This window comes from Callithrix jacchus, chromosome 18, assembly GCF_049354715.1.
Source record: "Callithrix jacchus isolate 240 chromosome 18, calJac240_pri, whole genome shotgun sequence".
NCBI lineage: Eukaryota > Metazoa > Chordata > Mammalia > Primates > Cebidae > Callithrix > Callithrix jacchus.
In genome coordinates, this window is record NC_133519.1 from 52,787,944 (window position 1) to 52,808,849 (window position 20,906).

The 20,906-nt window shown below is 34.1% G+C and overlaps 1 protein-coding gene across 20 annotated transcripts in view; it reads right to left on the reverse strand.

Annotated features, from left to right (window-relative positions):
- The window catches only part of KCNT2 (potassium sodium-activated channel subfamily T member 2), a 430,036-nt gene that overhangs the window by 36,662 nt on the left and 372,468 nt on the right, over window positions 1-20,906 (reverse strand). For 11 of the 20 annotated variants that reach the window (XM_078355173.1, XM_078355168.1, XM_078355171.1 and 8 more), the window contains 3 exons: window positions 13,307-13,408; window positions 10,280-10,363; window positions 8,838-8,966 (listed from right to left, as the gene is read on the reverse strand). The exons of 1 other annotated variant lie outside the window; for it this stretch is intronic. In XM_078355173.1, coding sequence (XP_078211299.1) covers window positions 8,838-8,966; window positions 10,280-10,363; window positions 13,307-13,408 — 315 coding nt within the window. Of the gene's footprint in view, window positions 1-1,428; window positions 1,450-8,837; window positions 8,967-10,279; window positions 10,364-13,306; window positions 13,409-20,906 lie in introns of all 20 variants that reach the window. 8 more of the 20 variants (XM_078355170.1, XM_078355167.1, XM_035279080.3 and 5 more) reach the window with 1 other exon arrangement.

Consider the following 20,906-nt stretch of genomic DNA (forward strand, 5'->3'; position numbering starts at 1 on the left):
ATATGTTTTTTCCTCCATCTGCTACATGTAGCCAAAGTTATGGTACAGCTAGTAAAAGGAGAGGGCAAGATTTAAACTCAGGTCATTGCTCATCGTGTTCCACGCCCAGTTCAATTGGTCAGGCAAAATAATTGGTAAGTGACTTGTCCAGGAATGGGACAGGAGGTTTGAGTAGTTTAAAATCCAGCAATAAAAGTTTTTACTTGAAATACTAGGCATCAGACATATACCACAGATTCTTCATCATTTGAGTAAAAAAAAATTACCCTTCATCTGGCTGCACTATGCAAGATAGTGAAGGGAAGAAAGTTTTGATATATTAAATCCACCAAAAGTTAATTAAATCTAAGAACAGGCATGACGTTTTCATGTCAACCCTCTGAAAACTCTTTTGTTTACAGATGCATTTTAAGTAGTTTCCTGGGTGCATCTGAGGCCTACAAATAAATATTTGTAATTCTGGTAGATAACAAGATGGAGAGGATCTTACAGATAAAGATTATGTATCTGTGTGTCATGTTAGAGAATTAGAACAGCTAGGGTTACAAACACAAGTTTGCTATCTATCAATATAGAGATAACTGTTGAAACCACAGGAAGCAGTTAACGCCCCACAGTGATAAGTGGAAAAGAGCAAAAAAACGACCAACAGCTTTTGTAAATATGTGGTTTATTTCACTTAGCACAATCTTGTCCAGTTTCATCCATGTTGTTCTCCTTCCCTCAAAAGGTCAAATTCATGGAAAAAGAGTAGGAGGGTGGTTACCATTGGTCGGAGGATGGGGGAAATGGGGAGATGAATGTCAAAGATAACTTTGTGTCATAAGATGGTAAGTTCTGGAGACCTAAAGTACAGCATGGTAACTACAGTTAATAATAATGTACTACATGCTTGAAATTTGCTAAGAGAGACCTTAAGCACTCTTACTACAATATTCTTAAGAATATTTACATACATCTTTGTTAAGTAAAACAGCTTCTGAAATAAATTAGTCTGAAATCTATAACCTTTTATTTCTAATCAGGGCATGTACTAAGAATAACATAAGGGTTCTCCTGCATAGTAGGTAAAGGAGGTTTACTCTAAAAGGTTGAATAGTGAAAGAAAACTTCTTTTCTAATCACTTTAAAAACCTTCATAATATCTTCAAATATCTTTCATTATTAACTTTAATTAGCACAAAAATGTTGAAACACAAACACTTCTTAGACTTTAATCTTTACAATGGTAAATTTCAGGAAACTTACTGGGGAAATATAAGTACATTAATTTGAAAAGAAAGCATTTATATGCATTTAAGTTTAATTGATTTATTTCATTTTAAAATCTGAATGTTGAATTTGATATTTAATATTATTTTTCTTTAATAGTTCTGAATTAATATATTATACCATTTGAGGAAAGGGAAACAAACAGAAAATACTTACTTGTGATGCAATTTTTTGAGACTGACATAAAGGGAAGGAAAAAGAAACACACAAAGCACAGTTTAAATAATGACTAAACAATACATACACGGAACAATCAGTAACATGGACAAAATGTGATATATACCCACATAACAAAATCCAATTTCATGTGTATTTCTCATAGGGCTTTTGAGCAAAATTAGGTAAAGAATAAGCTATTGTTTTTAAAGATTCGGTCTCGTACATTGTTTTTGTTTTGCGAAAACTGTCTTCCTAAATTTGATAGAAAAAGTGGTGCTTGGGGCTGGGCGTGGTGGCTCACACCTGTAATCCCGGCACTTTGAAAGGCCAAGGTGGGCAGATAACCTGAAGTTGGGAGTTCGAGACCAGTCTGGCCAACATGGTGAAACCCGTCTCTACTAAAATTACAAAATAGCTGGGCATGGTGGCGCATGCCTGTAATCCCAGCTACTTGGGAAGCTGAGGCAGGAGAATCGCCTGAACCTGGGAGACGGAGGTTGTGATGAACTGAGACCACAGCTTTGCACTCTAGCGTGGGCAACAAGAGTGAAACTCCATCTCAAAAAAACAAAAGAAAAAAAGTGGTGCTTGTGGAAGAAAACAAAATAATTAGCAGTAGCTTATAAGGCTAGTATCGTCATAACAGAATACTTGATACAATTTTTGAGACAATCATTATTGGTGTTAATATTTGTACTATTTTTTAATTTTAGATCTTACAGTAAGATTGATTTTTTTTTCCTACTACATATACAGGTAATTAAGTTAGTGGACAAAAATATTCTAAGCTCTCCAGTTGGCTATGGAATCTAAAATAATTCATTTGCCTAATCAATGTATAATAGCTAAGCAGGTGTTATAAATAAAAATCATGTTGTCTTATTCCTCAAGTATAAAGAACAATAGTCTATTCATTTTTGAATATGTGGAAGTAACATTTTCAAGTATATTCTTTGATATACTTGAAATATAACTTGTATATATATACTTGTATGTATATAAATTATAATATAACTCATCTCATATTAGAGTTATAATAGTATTATCTATTATTGTAAATATAAGAAATACATAATAAACATTTGATTGTGGGTTTCTTGAAACTATTTCAGGATTCCTTACACATGGTACAATGGAATAAATGTTGAGAGAATAATAGCAAAGAATAGACAGGTAGAATTTTAAAATCATTCACTCCTAATGCTTATTAAAATAATCCTAATGAAATTTTATAATTGGTAAATTTGTATCTTAACAATATATTTTAAATGCTATTTCCCATTTCGGTACTAAAGCTTTTTTGGAAGCTACAAGATTTATTCACTATAAAAGTGGCCAAAATTCAGTAATATATTCCACAAATTTACTGCATACACTATAAAAGATGTCAGTACATTAATATGCTTTAAAAGATATGTTTCTAGTTTCTAGTAAAGTTTTCACTGGTTATACTATACTTCAAACAAATGAAATTGTCAGCCCACTGGAAAACTGGGGCAAACATAGGTCCACCTCTTCTTAACCAAAGGACAAATATGCTTATTAATTCAGAATTGTTCAGATTTTAGAAAGTTAATACTATGTTATATGCTATATGGTAGATAATACCCCCAGGGGAACCTGGGTAGCCTTTTATTTTCAAAAATTACTGTTTCTGCAATGAAAGGTATAAATATTCACTCTAAGTGGAATAAGTAAACAGTATAAATAATCTAAAGAAAATTAAGTTTTGCCACTAAATGACTTCAGTGAGGCTTTTTGCATTTCATGATTTTGCATTATGGATTGAGAAGGAAAATACTGATTCTTTTTGTCCACTAAGAGTAATATATGTCCCTGTCATTCCTGTATATGCTTTTTGAACCAGGAGAATATGATGTCTGTCAAAATTCCCTGAAATAGAAACATGTAGATAGTGGCAGTAGTTCTCCTGGCATGGATGGCATATGACTAGTTATGAATGGGCAGTTCCATCTCTACTCTGCTTTCCATAGACTGGTTTTCACACAACCATTGTATGTACCCTCACTTTGCTCTGCTTGTGTTTGTGTGACTTTTCACTAATCTACAGCCCACCAGAAAAAAATGGGATAGTATTACAGGGCTTCTATAAATGTTAATAATTTTGATTATCAATGTTCTTTACCCACATTTGTCTTTTTTAAAATGTCACTTGAACTTTAGACAGTGATTCTCCCACCCCCACAGCCAAAGCAGTTACCTCAGAGATACAGTATATAATAACTCCTGTTTCTCTACTCAGAACACGGGAAGATACTGAAGACAGGTTAGAAAATGATGTGGCATGAAAACATGCATCTGCCTTTAAAAGTTTTTTTTTTTTAATTACATGAATAAACAAGAAAGCAAAGCCTAAAATCTTTATATTAGTTTATCCTTATATAAAATATTGACATTTAATAGAAGTTCTTCATAGAACAGAATAGAATTTAGTACTTAAACATGTATATACTAAAGATATAATTAATGAATGGGTCTAATATCATTACATGAAGCCTATACATCTGTTAGTGTTTTTTATTAGTTATAAATGCATGGTTTGAAGAGTCAGAAAATGTTATAGCTTGTTTAGAAAAATAGCAGCTCATAGCACAATCTCTCTTAATTTTCTCTCATAAGACCTGTCTAGTTTTGCCTCTTACAGTGGGATGTGTTGTTCTTTCTCTATTTCTATATAATATGCTTGATTATTATTTGTTTTTTTTCAGTTTCTGCTTTTATCTATTGACTTCTCACTTTACAAGAAGAGTCATTAACAATCTTTTCTATATATTTCACTACCTTTGCCCTCATCATCTCAAAATAGTTCAGCATAATTTTTATTGGATCAAAATTCAGGACATACTATGACTAAGTATACTTCACAGATGAGATATATAGGTATGTGGTTAGCATTCATTGCCTTCATACATTCTTTAATTTATGATAATGGTGTTATATTCCTAATGTCAATAATTGCCTTATTGTATTAATTGCTTTGATGTGTACTTAGATATGACAATAATTCATCCTGAACTCTTTGGCAACTGTCTAATGTTAACTGAAGACATTGAGATGCTTCAGGAAGTCTATAGATGTAATCTTCCTAAAGAAATCTCTGAAGCCTTCTGACCTGCTCTAGGTTTCTGTTTATGCTTGGGGGTCTTTTCATCACTATCCTGTTGATATCCTTGACTTGATTCTTGTCACCTGGTTTCCATAAAATGTCTGATTTCCTGCAGATCATGATTTCTCCCTCATTTTGGTGGGAGTAGTTTCCTTAGAAATCAGACATGGGAAGGATATTTTTGGAGAATATATATACCTGACATCTTACTTATTCTGCTCTTACACAAGTTTGATAGCTTTGACTGGATAAACAATTCTAATTTGAAAATAATTCTCTTTTAAAATCTTGAGAGCATTATTCTATTTTATTCTGGTTTGTGGTATCGCTGTTGAGAAAACCCAAATGGTACCTTGCATGTGATCTATTTTAGGAGCCTCTCCTTTCCCTCAGTGTTTTGAAACCTGATGATGTGAGTCTATTTTAATTCACTGTTGTGGACACATGGTAACCTTTCCCATTTGGAAACTAACACATTACTGATTTTTCTAGAATTATTACACTAATATTTCTTCGGTTTCCATTCATTCAAATCTTAGAACTCCTATACTAGTTCTCTAATTTGATCCTTCGTTTACTCTTTGTCCATGTTGTGAATTCTTGCTCTAGCTTATCAATAACTTCCTGAACTTTATATTATAAGCTTTTCCACTTCTGTCGGAAACTTTTGGTCTTCTTATTATTAAAGCAAAAGACTAATAAATTGACTGAAATCTCTGGGTGAGATTCTTTTTGTTGCTGCGTTTCATGGTGATCTGGCTAGATTACTGAGTTTAAAGAATCTCCCACATCTGGCCGGGCGTGGTGGCTCATGCCTGTAATCCCACCACTTTGGGAGGCAGAAAAGGGTGGATCATGACGTCAGGAGATCAAGACCATCCTGGCCAACATGGTGAAACCTCGTCTCTACTAAAATACAAAAAATTAGCCAGGCATGGTGGCACACACCTGTAGTCCCAGCAACTTGGGAGGCTGATGCAGGGGAATCGCATGAACCCAGGAAGCAGAGGTTGCAGTGAGCCGAGTTTGCGCCACTGCACTCCAGTCTGGCAACAGAGTTAGACCCTGTCTCAAAAAAAAAAAAAAAGAATCTCTCACGTCTGTATTTTTAGGCCTTTCCACTTGGGTTGGTCAGATTCCCTAGGAAAGAGTCTTCCAATTTGCTGCTAAAGTGTGAAGTGTACAGAATAACCCTTTAACTGAACTTTCAGAATTCAGTGTGATACTCCTAGCCCTTAACTGTTTCCAGGGTCCCCAGGCCATAGACCACTTTCAATGAATAAATCTTTAATATTTCTCTCTGTATTCATACGGAGAGAGTGACAGCAGCAAAGCTTTCTGAACTTGAGGCAAATTGAGATCTGACAGCAACCTAAGCAAAAATACAAACTATCCAGTAGTAATTACTGAATGAAGTTTCTACTTCCTGAAATCTAGTGTCTTTCTTTAAATTCCAGTAAGAGGACAGTTGCATTTTGAACACTAATGATTATTTAAATTTCAAAACTTTGTTTTTAAACCATCTGATATTTGAGAGACATGGTGAACTGTTAGAGCTAATCTTATTTTATTAGATGCACTAAGCTCTTATCCTGTGTTTTTATATAATCTGAAAAAGATAGTATTTCTATCTTTAAATACAAAAAAACCTCAATGTCTTTATTGGGTTAAGATTTAATTGATGTCCCTTTCTACTTTTTTAGTTGAAGATTAATGTAAGAGATATACACTTTAATGGTACTTTTGCATCTTGCAAAGCTATGACCACAGATAGATATTACTCATCATGGTATCTAAAATCTCCAAATTCAGGAAGCAAAGAATATATTCATCCTTTTAACAAATGACCAAGAAAAATCTTTTGCAAGATGAAATTTATCCTTTCATGTATCAGACTATAATTACTATATGAATAAACATATTGCTATTGTTTCCCTTATTTACCAGGAAATTAAAAATCAAAGTCAGGCACAACTGTAGCACTCAGGGTATGCTAGATGTTGAGTAAAATCAATTTCTCTGTTCCTATTAAAATATTTTGTTGTAAAAAGTGCTTGGTGTCTCTATTGTTTGTCTTTGTGAGTTGCCTCAATTCTTTCTAAAATAGGTAGAATTTAATATTTAAATAAAAATATGTGTGCCAGAAGATGGATTGAATTAGTGCAGAAAAAAACAAGAGGTATCATCTTTATTTTAAACATGTCCTTTTATCATCCCAATGATATGTATTTTTAAATACAATTTAGATATTTGAGAATTTACACGCTTTTTAATGAGGTGCTCTTTATGACGGGCAGAGTTGACTAAAATGTAGTTAAATACTCCTTGATGACAATTCATAGTTATCCTTTTCCTACCTGCACTGTCAACAGCACACAAAATAATCTTTTAATAACACATGGACACTATTATAACACAAAACACTGACATAGACATGGAGTTGACCAAGGGCAGAATTTACTGCATTACATTCCCAAAGCCTGTATGTCAGATAAAAAACATCGCAACATGCTACTGTATGAAAATCTTCTTTGTACTGGCTAGGGTCAAATAAGAAATGGTTTGTATAGACTGAATATTTGTTCCCCATCACCCCACAATGCATATGTGAAAACCTAATCCTCGGTGTGTTGGTATTTGATGGTAGGGCTTGCGGATGACCATTAGATCATGAGAGAGCTTTGTAAAAGAGGACTCAGAGAGATCCCCTTCCCTTTCACCAGGTGAGAATTCACTGAGAAGATGGCCATGTGAGAACCAGGAAGCAGGTCCTCACCAGACACCTAACCAACTGGTGCCTTGATCTTGGATTTCCTAGCCTTCACAACTGTGAGAATTAAATTGCTGTGGTTTACAAGTCCCAGTCCATGGTATTTTGTTAATAGCAGCCTGAACAGATAATTGTGCTTAATTACTTGGGTATGAAAGTTTTGATCTTTTCTAAACCTTTAATTAAATAATACTGTTTTTAATCTAGTATTCCTAAAATTTTAGGCATTTCTAGACAAACAACTTACATATTTAGCTGTCTGGTTTGTTTTTCTAGTCAATCAAAATTCCTGACTTTCTCTTGCTTTGTCTCATTGTTTTCAGTATGAACCACAATCACCACAGGAAAAGAAAAACTTAGATTCAGCAGGAGAGATGGCAGCAAAGCTCCATTTAGCACGCCTGAAGCTACAGTGAAACCACCGAGAAGCACCTCAGAGAAACTGGAGTATTTTCTGCTGGCAACTTATGTAAGTGTCAAACTAAACATTTTGACAGCAACAACAAAAATCTACCCCATTATTTTTATGCTTTCTATAAAGTTCTTTTCTATACAGGGATTTGGTGATTTTTTCACAAGGTGGTTTAATCACCATATAAATTAATGAAATGCATGTGTCTGATCTGAGCCTTACAGTTGAGGTAATTTTGTATCAGATCAAAAAATTGGCCAACCAAAATTTTTAATAATTTGTAATAACTTTGAAGTGTCTGAAGAAAAATATATTTCAAGAATACAAACCATAGCTACATTAAATAATTTTGTAGGTATTGATAGAATGATGCATTTATCCAAAATCTTTCTTTCAGAAAAGAGTCTAACCTAAAAGGTTATAAGAACTATAAGTCTAACCGAAGGCTATAAGAACTACTTAAAACAACATGAACCACATGAAGTGACCAAATCAAAATGCAAATAGGTTTTCAGCTACATGAACTTATCAGATTCTCCTTCCATATTAACTGAATCGAGTTTGCTGTTAAATTTACTGAGCTTTTCTTTGGGAAGATCTGACACTCCTCTTACACTCAAGAGTTTTCTTTTGGCTTTAGAGCGGCCATCAATGTGAAGATTGAGAAATGTGAATACTTACTAAATTATCTTTGCTTTGCTTCCTTCAAAATGCTAATATGTGCAATAGGGGCATATAGTAGAAATTTAGGTTGCTTGCCCTGAGAACTTTAATGTGTCAGAAACTAAGGTTATTTATAATTAATTTGCTTCCTGATAATCTTCTAGAAACGGCTAATCCTAAATCTACAAAAGTCATCTAAAACCCAACATCCACAAACTTAGAACAGCCCCTTAGCAAACAATATTTTTTGGACTACTGACACAGTTTAGTAAAAAAAAACAGCTGAAAAAAATTTTGCTTCTGAGATTTAACACAATGTATTCAGCATTCTTTTCACTTTCTATTGCATTTTTTAGAAATCAGTTTGTAAGTTTCTGAATGACTGCATTCACCTGATTAAACATCAAAATAGGAATATTTTGCTATTTCCAAACCTCAGATGTAGTAAGTTTCTGAGACTCAGTCCTGTAGATTCCAATGGGAACATCTCCAGTAGAAGAACACAACTTCTGATAAAGTCTGGCATAAGTTCTGATCCATAAGTCATCTTCAGTAATTTTCATCTATAATACACACACATTATTTACATATTAAATGTGTCAGAAATAGAGTGCTAGTGGTAACTTTTCACTCCTTTATTTATTGATTTTTGTGGAGTCAGAGTCTCTGTCACCCAGGCTATGGTTCAATGGTGCAACCATGGCCCACTGCAGCCTCAACTGACATCCCTGGCTCAAGCATTTTTCACTTCTTAAATGCAGAAATTATTAGTGTTTGCAAACCTCAAAGTTATATTTTATGCTTATCTATCTATTAAATTTATTTATTATACATGACCAAGCTTAAGAAATCCAAGTACTCAATTTAGGGCAGCATGACATTATATTGGCTCGGTATCAGTAGGCAATAGAGCAATGGCAATTGACTGGGAAATGTACAGCATACGGACACTATTTTGCATGCAGCAATAACTGAAGGCCACCACTGGTACTTGATGTACAGGGTCTACTGATGTTACCAAATTTAAAGTAAAAAAGACACTCTAGTACCATAATGACTTGTTCTACCCAATGTTCTAATAATGCCCATATTGAGAAAGATGTGTAGTAGAATAAGCATAGTGCTACCAAACAGGAAACAAAGTTGTAGTCCCTCTTTGCTTCTTGTAAATCTGAACTGTTAGCAAATAATTTCATTCAGTACAGTTGGACTATACTGAATGTAGATAAGAATGTACTTATCTATAAAACAAAGGAGTTGAATAGTATGATCACCCCTTGCCTGGGCAGTATTGCATCCTATGGCAGTCTCAAATTGCCAGTTATCAAAAAAATATTCATTTGGCATTTTATTTATTTATTTATTTTTTTGAGACGGAGTTTTGCTGTTGTTATGCAGGCTGGAGTGCAATGGCGCGATCTAGGCTCACCGCAACCTCCGCCTCCGGGGTTAGAGTGATTCTCCTGCCTCAGCCTCCCTAGTAGCTGGGACTACAGACAAGCGCCACCATGCCCAGCTAATTTTTTGTATTTTTTTTAGTAGAGACGGGGTTTCACCTTGTTGACCAGGATGGTCTCGATCTCTTGACCTCGTGATCCACCCGCCTCGGCATCCCAAAGTGTTGGGATTACAGGCTTGAGCCACTGCACCCGGCCTCATTTGGCATTTTAAACAAAATAGTTATTTATTATGATAATTAATTAAAAATAATATGCTTTTCTTGAAATTTTAAAGAAATTTTAAAAACTCAGATGCAACTCTGGATTCACAATACAAAAAATAACGTATGACATAGAAGAATTAGCAAAGTATATGGTAGAGAGACTTCAGAACCTTCTATCACAACAATCTTCTATTCTAGAGATTATCAACTTACAGAACAAAGAAACCCAGATCCCGGTGTAGTGTCCAGTCCCAACAGAAGTCTCGTGATAGAAATCATATAATCCTTCACAAATGACTGTAAGATAAGCAAATGAACAAAATATACATATGTATTTATATATAATGTGTATCAGATGTGTAGAACAGCTAGAAGTGTGAACATCTAACAACTTTTAAAAGATTATTTCTCATAACACATTATTAAACCTCCATAGAAAAAAATGTAACATATCTTGTTAATATCCTAGAAAAACATATATAGTTAAACTATTCATAAGGAAACATCGGAAATACTTTTCCATCTAGAAATATCTCACTATGCTTATATTTTATGCGTGCTATTAGAAATGATAAAAACATTTTTAGAATTTTTAGAACAAAAACCCCAAATGAAATGACCATCATAAAAACTTAAAACAATTAAAATAAATTTTCAATGAAAAATGTCAGTCTTTTTTAGAATTAAGCTCTAAGCTAGTGAAGTAAATTTCTTTATCATTTATTATTGCATATTCCCTTTCCACAACACTTCATGATAAAATGGGGCCTTCTACATCTGTATGTATGTATGTATATATGTATGTATGTATTTGAGACATGGTCTTGCTATGTCACCCAGGCTGGAGTGCAATGGTGTGATCTCGGCTCACTGCAGCCTCAGCCTCCCAGGTGCAAGCAGATTCTCCTGCCTCAGCCTCCCAAGTAGCTGGGACCACAGGCGTGTGCCATGGCTCCTAGCTAAGTTTTGTATTTTAGTAGAGACAGTGTTTCCCACGTTGGTGAGGCTGGTTTAGAACTCCTGCCCTCAAGTTATCCATCCACCTTGGCCACCCTAAAGTGCTGGGATTACAGGCATGAGCCAACACACCAGGTCAAAAATGGAGCCTTAAAAAAATTAATAAATAAACTGAATCACAACATTTCCCTGGGATGACAGTGAATCTCTTATAATATTGGAAAGTCTGAAAGCTAGAATGGTCTTTACAAACACATAGACCATATTATTAGTAAACAGTTAAAGAGAGTGTGACTAAAAATAATTCCAAATCGTTCAAGAACCATTGACAACAGATCAAAAGTCCCACTGGAGAGAAATTATGCTCTGGATTTTACTAATCCAAAAGCCTCTACTTAATGTTTTTCAAACAAGTCACAAAATAGTTATGAATTAATGTCAGCAAGTTTTTAAAATGAAATAGAGTATATTCAGTATGATAAAAAATAATACAGTGAATTACAAGCAGAAAGGGTGTGTTGGTAATGTTTTGTTTCAGTTATACATACATACACACATGCAGGTATATATTGAATTAAAATGCAAAATAGGTTTACTGTGTTACAGTTCAAGACTAGGCCGAGCACAGTCTTAATTACACCTATCTCAGCACTTTGGGAGGCCAAGGTGGGTGGATCTCCTGAGATCAGGAGTTTGAGACCAGCCTGACCAACATGGTGAAAGCTCGTCTCTACTAAATATGCAAAAATTAGCTGGGCGTGATGGTGCACTCCTGTAATCCCAGCTATTTGGGAGCCTAAGGCAGGAGAATTGCTTGAACCTGGGAGGTGGAAGTTGCAGTGGGCCGAGATCACACCACTGTCCTCCAGACTGGGTGACAGAGCAAGACTTTGTCTCCAAAACAATATATAAAAAGACTTTAAAAATATATAGTTCTAGTTCGCTCTTTCTTCAGATTTCAGAAGCTCATCCAGTTTCCTGTATCTCTATTTATAACATAAACATGAGACCAAAATAAAGAGAAAGAAAAAAACTACTGTTTTTCATTTCTACAGAATAGTTTTTCTTCTATTTAACTTTTACATTAGACTTCCTTACAAGATTTTATTTAAACGGACGATACTGTGGCTAAAAATATCTTAAAACCACTGGGGCATAACAGCACCCAAGCATTTGGCTCCTATTGATATAAAATATTCAGTTTCAACACTCTTCTTCAAATAAACCATCCCCTGCAATTTAATCTCTTTAAGAGATCAGAAGTATGTGTGTACGATAACCATGTTTGAAGTGGGAGCCCTGCCTCCTGTAGTAACCACGTAATATGTCTGGAAACTTTAGGGATAATAGGGGTATTTATTCTACTTTGTTGTGCTTGCTCCAGCACTCATCTGACACAAGCAGATGGTTTCTGACATTGCTAAAGGCATACTCATGGGCAAAATTAGCTCAAAGGTCTGCAGAAAAGATTTAATTCTCTTTGCTTTAGTTTGTTCAGTCAAGCAATTATAGAAGATGGTACATAAATAACCAAAAAGAATAGGTACAATAAAATGCTAAAATGCTTAATTTGAGATTAATGTTATCAAATAATTTCAAGCCTTACAAATACATCTTTCTTCTTAATGGAAATATTTGGAGATTGTCTGATTACTTGAATCGGAGAAAATGAAATACTATTGCTGTTCAGTTTCTGGCAGAGACAAAAAAGATTATATTTTGAATTAACATTGCACAAACCTCTTATCTATGATAAAATGAAAAAGTTAAGTTGGCATTCAGAAACAAATTCAATGGTTTTTAGTTGCTGTAGTCTTTTTCATATTTTTCTAAGATATGCAATAATTGGCAGATTCTTAAAATGTCCTTAGTTTATCAGTTTATTGACAACAATTTGGTATTTTAGTTCAAATCGGGAAAAAATGTATACTATAAAAAATGCTGTTTTTATTAAGTTGGTAATTTTTTCTTACCTGTTTTTAATCCAGTAATATGCTTGGAGTAACATGCAAAATGTACTAAAATGTATTAAATGTATTAAACATTGCAGGGAACTGGCACAAAAGAATGCCTAAAATAATTTCCATAGGTTATTTTTAAAAATAATATTTTTCTTACAAAATGTTTCATAGGAGCATTTATGTCTTTAAGTATATGAAATAGAATTATGAATAACTTCTGGAGCCAATTTTAAGTTAATAGCCGCATGGAAACACTAGATGTATTATTCATTTAAATATAACAGAAAACAATCATTTTAGGGAGGAAAAAAAATCTGTATACCTGATACAGCAGAGTGTCCAACATACTGATGCTAAATACCCTCCCAGCAGCAAAAGGCAGTCGAAACATAAAGGCCAAGTTAGAACCTCTCTCTCGTTCTTTCTGTTCAGAAATTTGAGATAGAAAAATTTGTGAGCATTCCGTATTTTATGCATTTCTGCCTCAGTAAGTTGTGTTGACGTATGTAAAAAAAATTCTCATTATATGGTTCTTAGCTATAAACGTGTCATTACTTCACTTATAATTATATTTTTAAAATAGCCCTCTAGTTTTCATAACCAAATTTTCTCAGTTCAAACACCCAAAAGTGAAGAAGGGTTAATATTTTTTGTACATTAAGCATATATTTACTCTGCATACAAGAAGAGACATGATTATGGAAACCAATAAAAACCATTGATTCAAATGTGAAAAAAACACTAAGGTCACATAATGTACCATAACACTTCAAAGAAGACCTGCTTTTAAATATTCTCGTGTGTGAGAACAACAATGAAACAGGCAGGGAGGGACATGTTTTGGTCTGAATATTTATGTCCCCTCAAAATTCATCATTGAATCCCAATCCCCAAGGTAATGGTATTAGGAAGTGAAGCCTTTGGGAGGTGATTAGGTCATGGAGGTGGAACTCTCATGAATGCAATTAATGCCCTCATAAAAAAAGAGGAACTCTTTGCCCCTTCTACCATGTGCCATCTATGAACTAGGAAATGGGCCCTCACCAGACACCAAATCTGCCAGCAGCTCGAATGTGGAATTCCCAGACTTCCGATAGTGAGAAATAAACCTCTGGAGTCTATAAGCCACCCAGTCTACTTGTTGCAGTAGTCCTAACAGACTAAAACAGTCCTTTTACATCCAGTAGTCTCTAGCTTTTGGTCACCTTAGTTTCATTTCTCCACGTGACTGATAGACTGCATCCGCCATATCAGTTTGCAGCTAATCTTCTGTATATCACACACACACACAAAATTGTTATGTATTTGTGAATACTTATGCGTTGGAGGTGGTGTTATGATGTGCGATGGTTTCTTTTTAAAAATTCTTTTGCCATTTTTTTTCCTTCCATAAATGAAGGTATGAGAGCAAATGTCAAGTTTGTTTAAGTTTGGAAGAGTTTCTTAAGAATGTAAGTTAAACTTCTATTTAACAAATGGTAACCTCAAAAATGCTGGTTTCTTTTGACAAATTCCATTTACTGGGAAAACTAATACAGCTGAGAAAATAATACATGAAACTTCACTTCTTGAGGCAACAGAAGTAAGCTCCTGTTTCTAACGTAACACGTTTGTGGGTTCTCAAGGAAGGGAAGCCTCCCATCTCACGTGCATCTGTAGTGTCTATCTAGCTAAGATGATTATCAGGATAAGAGGATCTTCACTTGAGATCAGAAAGAAGGTAAGGCAAGGGATAGGAAAGTGGTTCCACATTTTTGTCTATAGACATAGACATCATAATAATATATATTAAATCATAGTATATTCTCTAATTTATAAACCCAGGTGTAAAGAGTGCTTAATTTGAACAGCTCATGTGAGTGGCTTGGAGAGACTGGAATTAGCTGTTCTTATTGTGAGATAGGTAGGTTTCCCTGTGAATGTGAGGACAAATCTGGTTCTCAGGGTGTAACAAGTGTCCTGGAGAAGACAAAGCCATGATATGTTAAGCCCATGTTAAAGGGAGTAGTCAGAATTAAGTGCTGGGACCCCTGAGAACTTGATGCCATGTTTACTCTTCAAAACACACAAACATTCCTTGGCTCAAATTAAATTACCACTTCACACACTATATATTCAAATACAGAACAGTTTTTTAACCAATGGTCCTTATCCTGTAGGAAATAAGTTCTTCCTGTCTCCACACATCTCTTTGCTATCACTTTAAACAGCAACACCAATTAAAATTAATTCCATTCTCTATTGAAGGCACCAAACACCAATGTATTCATTTGTACATTAAATTAGTTACTTAACAAATACGTGTTAAGAACCTACATTGTGTAGGGCATCATCCCCACTGCTAGGAATACAGAGCTCCAATACAGAGCTAATAAAATCTTATCAGTTAACAGTATTATATATATATAGGGCCAGGAGCTAGTTAAACAAACAGGGATGCTTTCTTGTCTGCAAGAACTTACACTACTGTGAATGGTACCAACAGCAAAACGGGTAAAAACACTTGGGTGAATATATGTAATGATTAGGCAGCAACACACACTTAGGAAGGGCACCTAGCTTATTCTTTTAGTAGAAAAGCCAGAGAGCTGAATTAGAGGTGAGGTCTAAGTTGAGACCTAAAATTGAGTAGATATTAGCCAGTAAATTTGGGAAGAGTGAGTGATAAGTAGAAAGCTATAAGCAGAATGCCCAGCATGTTCTAGTGCAAGTAACAAAAGCCTGAGAGACTTCAGGAACACAAGTAATCCCATATGAATACAGTATAGAGTTTAAGTGTATGGGTTGAATGGAAAGATCAGAAATGAGACTGAAGCAGTAACTCTGGACTAGGTCTTAAAGTACCAGGATACTTTTTAGAATAAAGAGACGCAATTAAGAATTACACTGAAAAACAATGATAAAAATTGAGACTGTCTAAGAAATAACAGGACATGTGGCTACCCTACTTTGAAACCATGGTATTTTGAATTTCATCTTAAGGGCAATGGGGGAAATACTAAAGTGTTTTTTAAGAGGAGGAGTGATATGATCATGTTTTTAGGGTGCTCACTTTGATGACAATATGGAAAATGGCTTGTGAATGAGGAGGTGGCAGGGGAAAACTGAGCAAGATAAACTATCGTGTTAACGCAGCAATCCTAGTAAGAGATGAACGTCCATTCTACTGTGATATTTGCAGAAACAGATCTTATTCAAAATACATTTAGACATTAAATGTTAAGAGGATATAATGATTGAATTTGGTAGGAAAGTAGAGAGAAGATGAGGATGATACCCAGGTCTCTGAATAGTGAGGCAGATGATGGCACCTTCTGTAAAATACGAAGTGTGGAGAAAGATCAGATCACAAGTTGATTTGGACTTGAGTTTTGACATCAGTGCACATGTCCACCTCCTAAAAGCATGGAAAATACAGGCAATACAACAGACAATGGTCAAGTGTTTCCACTTACCAGTTTCATGACCTTTTACATGTTACTTAAGCTCTGTTACTCAGTTTTATAACTGTGAATTGGGATTCATATTGACATCTACATCCCACTGTTATTACAAAAAAAAAACAAGATAAAACCTCTAAAAGTACTATATAAATATAGGAAGCACTTGAAATGTGATTTTTTTATTATCAGTTGTTTGAATATTAATATGAACATGAACTTTGTAGTTTTTTCTTCTTCCTATAACTCTACTTCCCAGTCTTTTACTGGGCTGGGCTTGGCTGGTCGTAGCATTGTAGCTCAATATTACCTCCTCAAAGAGGTATTTCCTTATCACCTATTCAAAACATGTCTTTCTGAAGTTACTCTTGAATATAACCTGTTATTACTTTCATAGCTTTTTTGAAATCTATACACCTTGTTTATGTTTTTAGTTTATTATCTATCTCAGCTAGATCCTATGTTCCAGGAGGGCAGAAACAATGATTTTGCTTTCTGTTACTTATATAACACCTAACACAATGCCTGGCACACAGACAGTGAGATTTGGTCAAAAAAATAAATTTGTTCTACTTATGTTAGCGGCCTAGATAAAAAGACAATTTATTGCATAGTTTAATGCTTACAATGTTTGCATGCAGGAAGCAAGAAACAAATATTCAAGGTTCAATCAATACCTCTCTTCTCACTTTGGTTCTTTAACAAAGGAAGGTTTGAGGATATAAAGAATCGTAATGTTCATGATATTCCAAGTCCTTTTACTGTAGTATGTCTAGTTATTGGATTTTACAATAAATATTTCTGCTATTGTTGCCATAAACATATACCATGTTTTCTTTTGGTTAAATTTATCATATTTCTCTTCTAGTAGAATTCTGAATTCAATTGAAGTTTTACTGATGATATTTTTTCCTAACAAATACTTATATAAATATGTGAAATAATTCCAATGACATTTAAAGCATTTAAGATTTCGAACACTTTTACATGTTTTGTCTTACCCACTTTTCCATTTGTTTTATTATCATGAACATGTGTGTTTCTTGGAAGAAGGAAATGTGTTTCTGGAAGAAATTTTGTTTCCTTTAATCTGTGTCCATTGATACCATATGGAATGAGATGATGAAACTATTGGATTTAACAGAACAGTGTGGGAGGTTAAAAAAAATCAAGAATTTTATTGGCATAAATTACTGGTTTCTATCCCCTACTTTCTCAACTATAATTCTTTGACAATCCTTCATTCTTTCCTCTGGAACCAATCACAATGTAAGTCCTAAATCTAGTGCTTTTTATCAGCATTCATCCTACCTGAACTTTCTTACAAACTACATTCTAACTCTAGAGATCTCTCTTCTCACATCACTCTATCTCAGCTTCCAGAATACTCTTGGACCCCTTGCTCATTTTCTCTGATTTGTTTTCTTTCTAGACTCTCCTTTGTGAACATCTGGATAAAGTCCTTAGCTAAAGTCACCTTTCTTATGCGTTAAACTCACCATTTTTACTTTCTTTGTGGCTCTCTAAGTCTTATATTTCTTAAGGCTTTACATTTATACATTTAAGTGCACAACCTTAGAGTATATCTATGCGTGTGTGTGTGTGTGTGTGTGTGTGTGTGTGTGTGTGTGTGTTTCATCCTGTTCCTGAGCTTCATTTCTATATCACCACTTATTTTACTTATGTACTATAATTTAATACACTTAAATAAATGTATTATCTATCTCACTAAGGTCAGTTATTTCCCAGAATTCTCTCTTTAGTTTTAAGCAATACAAACACCCTGACCATCCTAGACCAGGTCTTTATTATCTCATGCCTAATTTATTAAAATAACTTACTCTTTCCCTTTTCCCCATAATGTCCCATTCAGAGAAATATAGAAATTTCGCATCAATTTGATGAAAGTACAAGTCTGATGATGTCACTTCCCTCAAGTCCTCATTTAAAAACTTACCATGATTCCCCATTCATTGCCTCAAAAACTGCAAAGACTCAGCATTCAGGGCATTCTGAGGTCTGGCTCCCAAACTACTTTCTGGGATGACTTTTCAGTACTTCCCAGCACAGATGTTAGTAAGTCAGAAGATGATTGACCATTTAGTTAATCCTGAAAATTTCTTCCTCATATTTGGGTTCCAAATCACTGTGGGTAACAATCTAATCTAATGAGGTCCTCCTCATTCTTCAAAATATATATCATGCTACCTACCCTGTGAGATCCTTTTGCACACACAGTGATGCTGCCCTTCTGCTGTGAGAATCACTCTGCATGTATGATTTCTTGCTTTTTGCTATTAAATTTCCTCACAGAGGAAAAAAAAAGATGTTTATAACACTGTTTTCAAAACCTATTGACTTTAAAGTTATATGGAAAAGTAAGATTTCAACCATCTGATTGCATCCTCTTAACAATACATTATACAATCACTTTCTCGGTTAGTTCTGGACAATGAAGAATTTGGATTAATTTTACGAACTGCACTTTATCATGTTGACTTTACACATGAAAAATGAGAATCAGAGATGACTAATACTTAGTCCTAACTCTCCAGTTCAAGTTTTGTGACACTATCATTTACCTACCTCTCTGTATCTCAAAAAAAAAAAAACCAACATATGGCTAGAAGATACAAACTGGCAGTAATTAGTCCAAATCTGAACTACAGAGGGGTTTCATTTGGATTGTATAAATTTAGTGAAGTTTAATAAAGTTCCAACATTTAACATGTAATATAAAAATCTACATTTCTAATTTATTTTAAATTTGGAGAATCAGATATCATAGGTCATGGCAGCAACTGGCCAGAATTTTTTAGATCACTAATTTACATTCCTTACTTGCATCAAAATGCTTTTATTTTATACTTTGGAAAATAAAAGATTTAGAAATTAGCCTAGGGATCTACTAACTCATATCTTGCTCTAAAGTAACCTGAGTGAATAGTAATTATATAAGAAAATAACATAGTAAACTAAATACATTTTAAATGTAACTTAAAAAAATAAAGTATTTCTAATTGACTACAAAATATTCCATGGCTTAGGAGACAATTCTAAGCAATGCAACCAACAAATATTTGTCAATTTACTTTTATGAATCAGGCACTGAAGTTGGTTATTAGTATACAATAATAATTAACAAAACTTTCCAGTTTTATAGGGCTATATATATATATATATATACACTTTTACTGAGGACACACTTAAACATCAAATATTGCAAAGGCATCTATAAAAAAAACTTGACAAAATTCAACATCCTTTTATGATGGAAAACTCTCCATAAATAAGACATAGCAGAAATGCACCTCAACATAATATAGGCCATGTATGAAAAGTCCACAGCTAACATTACACTCAATGGTGGAAAGTTAAAGGCTTTTCCTCTAAGATCAGAGGCCAGCCAATGATGCCCATTCAAACAACTTCTGTTGAACACAGTATTAGAAGTTCTGGTCAGAGCAATTAGACAAGAAAAAGAAGTAAAAGGCATCCAAATAGAAAAGGAAGAAGTAAAATTGTCTGTTTGCTGAAGCCATGAACTTATAATATATAAAAACCTTAAACACTTCAACAAAAAGCTGTTAGAACTGATTTTTAAAAAATCAGTAAATTTGCAGGGTACGAAACCAACACAGAGAAGTCAGCAGTGATTCTTTATACTAAAAACAAAGTACCTGAAAAAATAATTAAGAAATCAGTCCCATGCAAGATAGCATCAAAAAACAAAATATGTAGTAATAAATTTAATCAAGGAGGTAAAAGATCTTTATACTATAAATTATAAAACACTGATAAAAGAAATTATAGATGACACAAATAAATGTCAAGCTATACTGTGGTTATAAACTGGAAGAAACAATATTGTTAAAATGTCCATGCTACTCAAAGTGATCTTCAGATTTACTGCAATCCTGATTGAAATATCAATGTCACTTTTCACAGAATTTATATAAAACAGTCCTGAAATTTGTATAGACTCAGAAAAGACCTCAAATAGCCAAAGCAATCTTGAGAGCAAAAAACAAAACAACAACAACAAAAAAAAAACAAAGCTGGAGACATCACACTACCTGACTTCAAAATCTATTACAAAGTCATCAAAATAACATGGCACTGGCCAAAAAGCAGACACGCAGATTGACCAATAGAACAGCATAAGGAGTTCAGAAATAAACCCATGAATTTATGGTCAATTGATTTTTTTAAACAAAGGTGCCAAGGCCATACCATGGAGAAAAGACCATCTCTTCACTAAACTATGCTGGGAAAACTGAGTATCTGCAAGCAAAAGAACGAAATTGGACCCTTATCTCTTCCTATATACAAATATCAACTCAAAGTTAATTAAAGACTTAAATGTAAGGCCAGAAATTGTCAAACTATTAAAAGAAAACATAGAGAAAGTATTCCACAATATTGCTCTGAGCAGTAATTTATTGTCTAGGAACCCAAAAGCACAGGCAGCAAGAACACAAA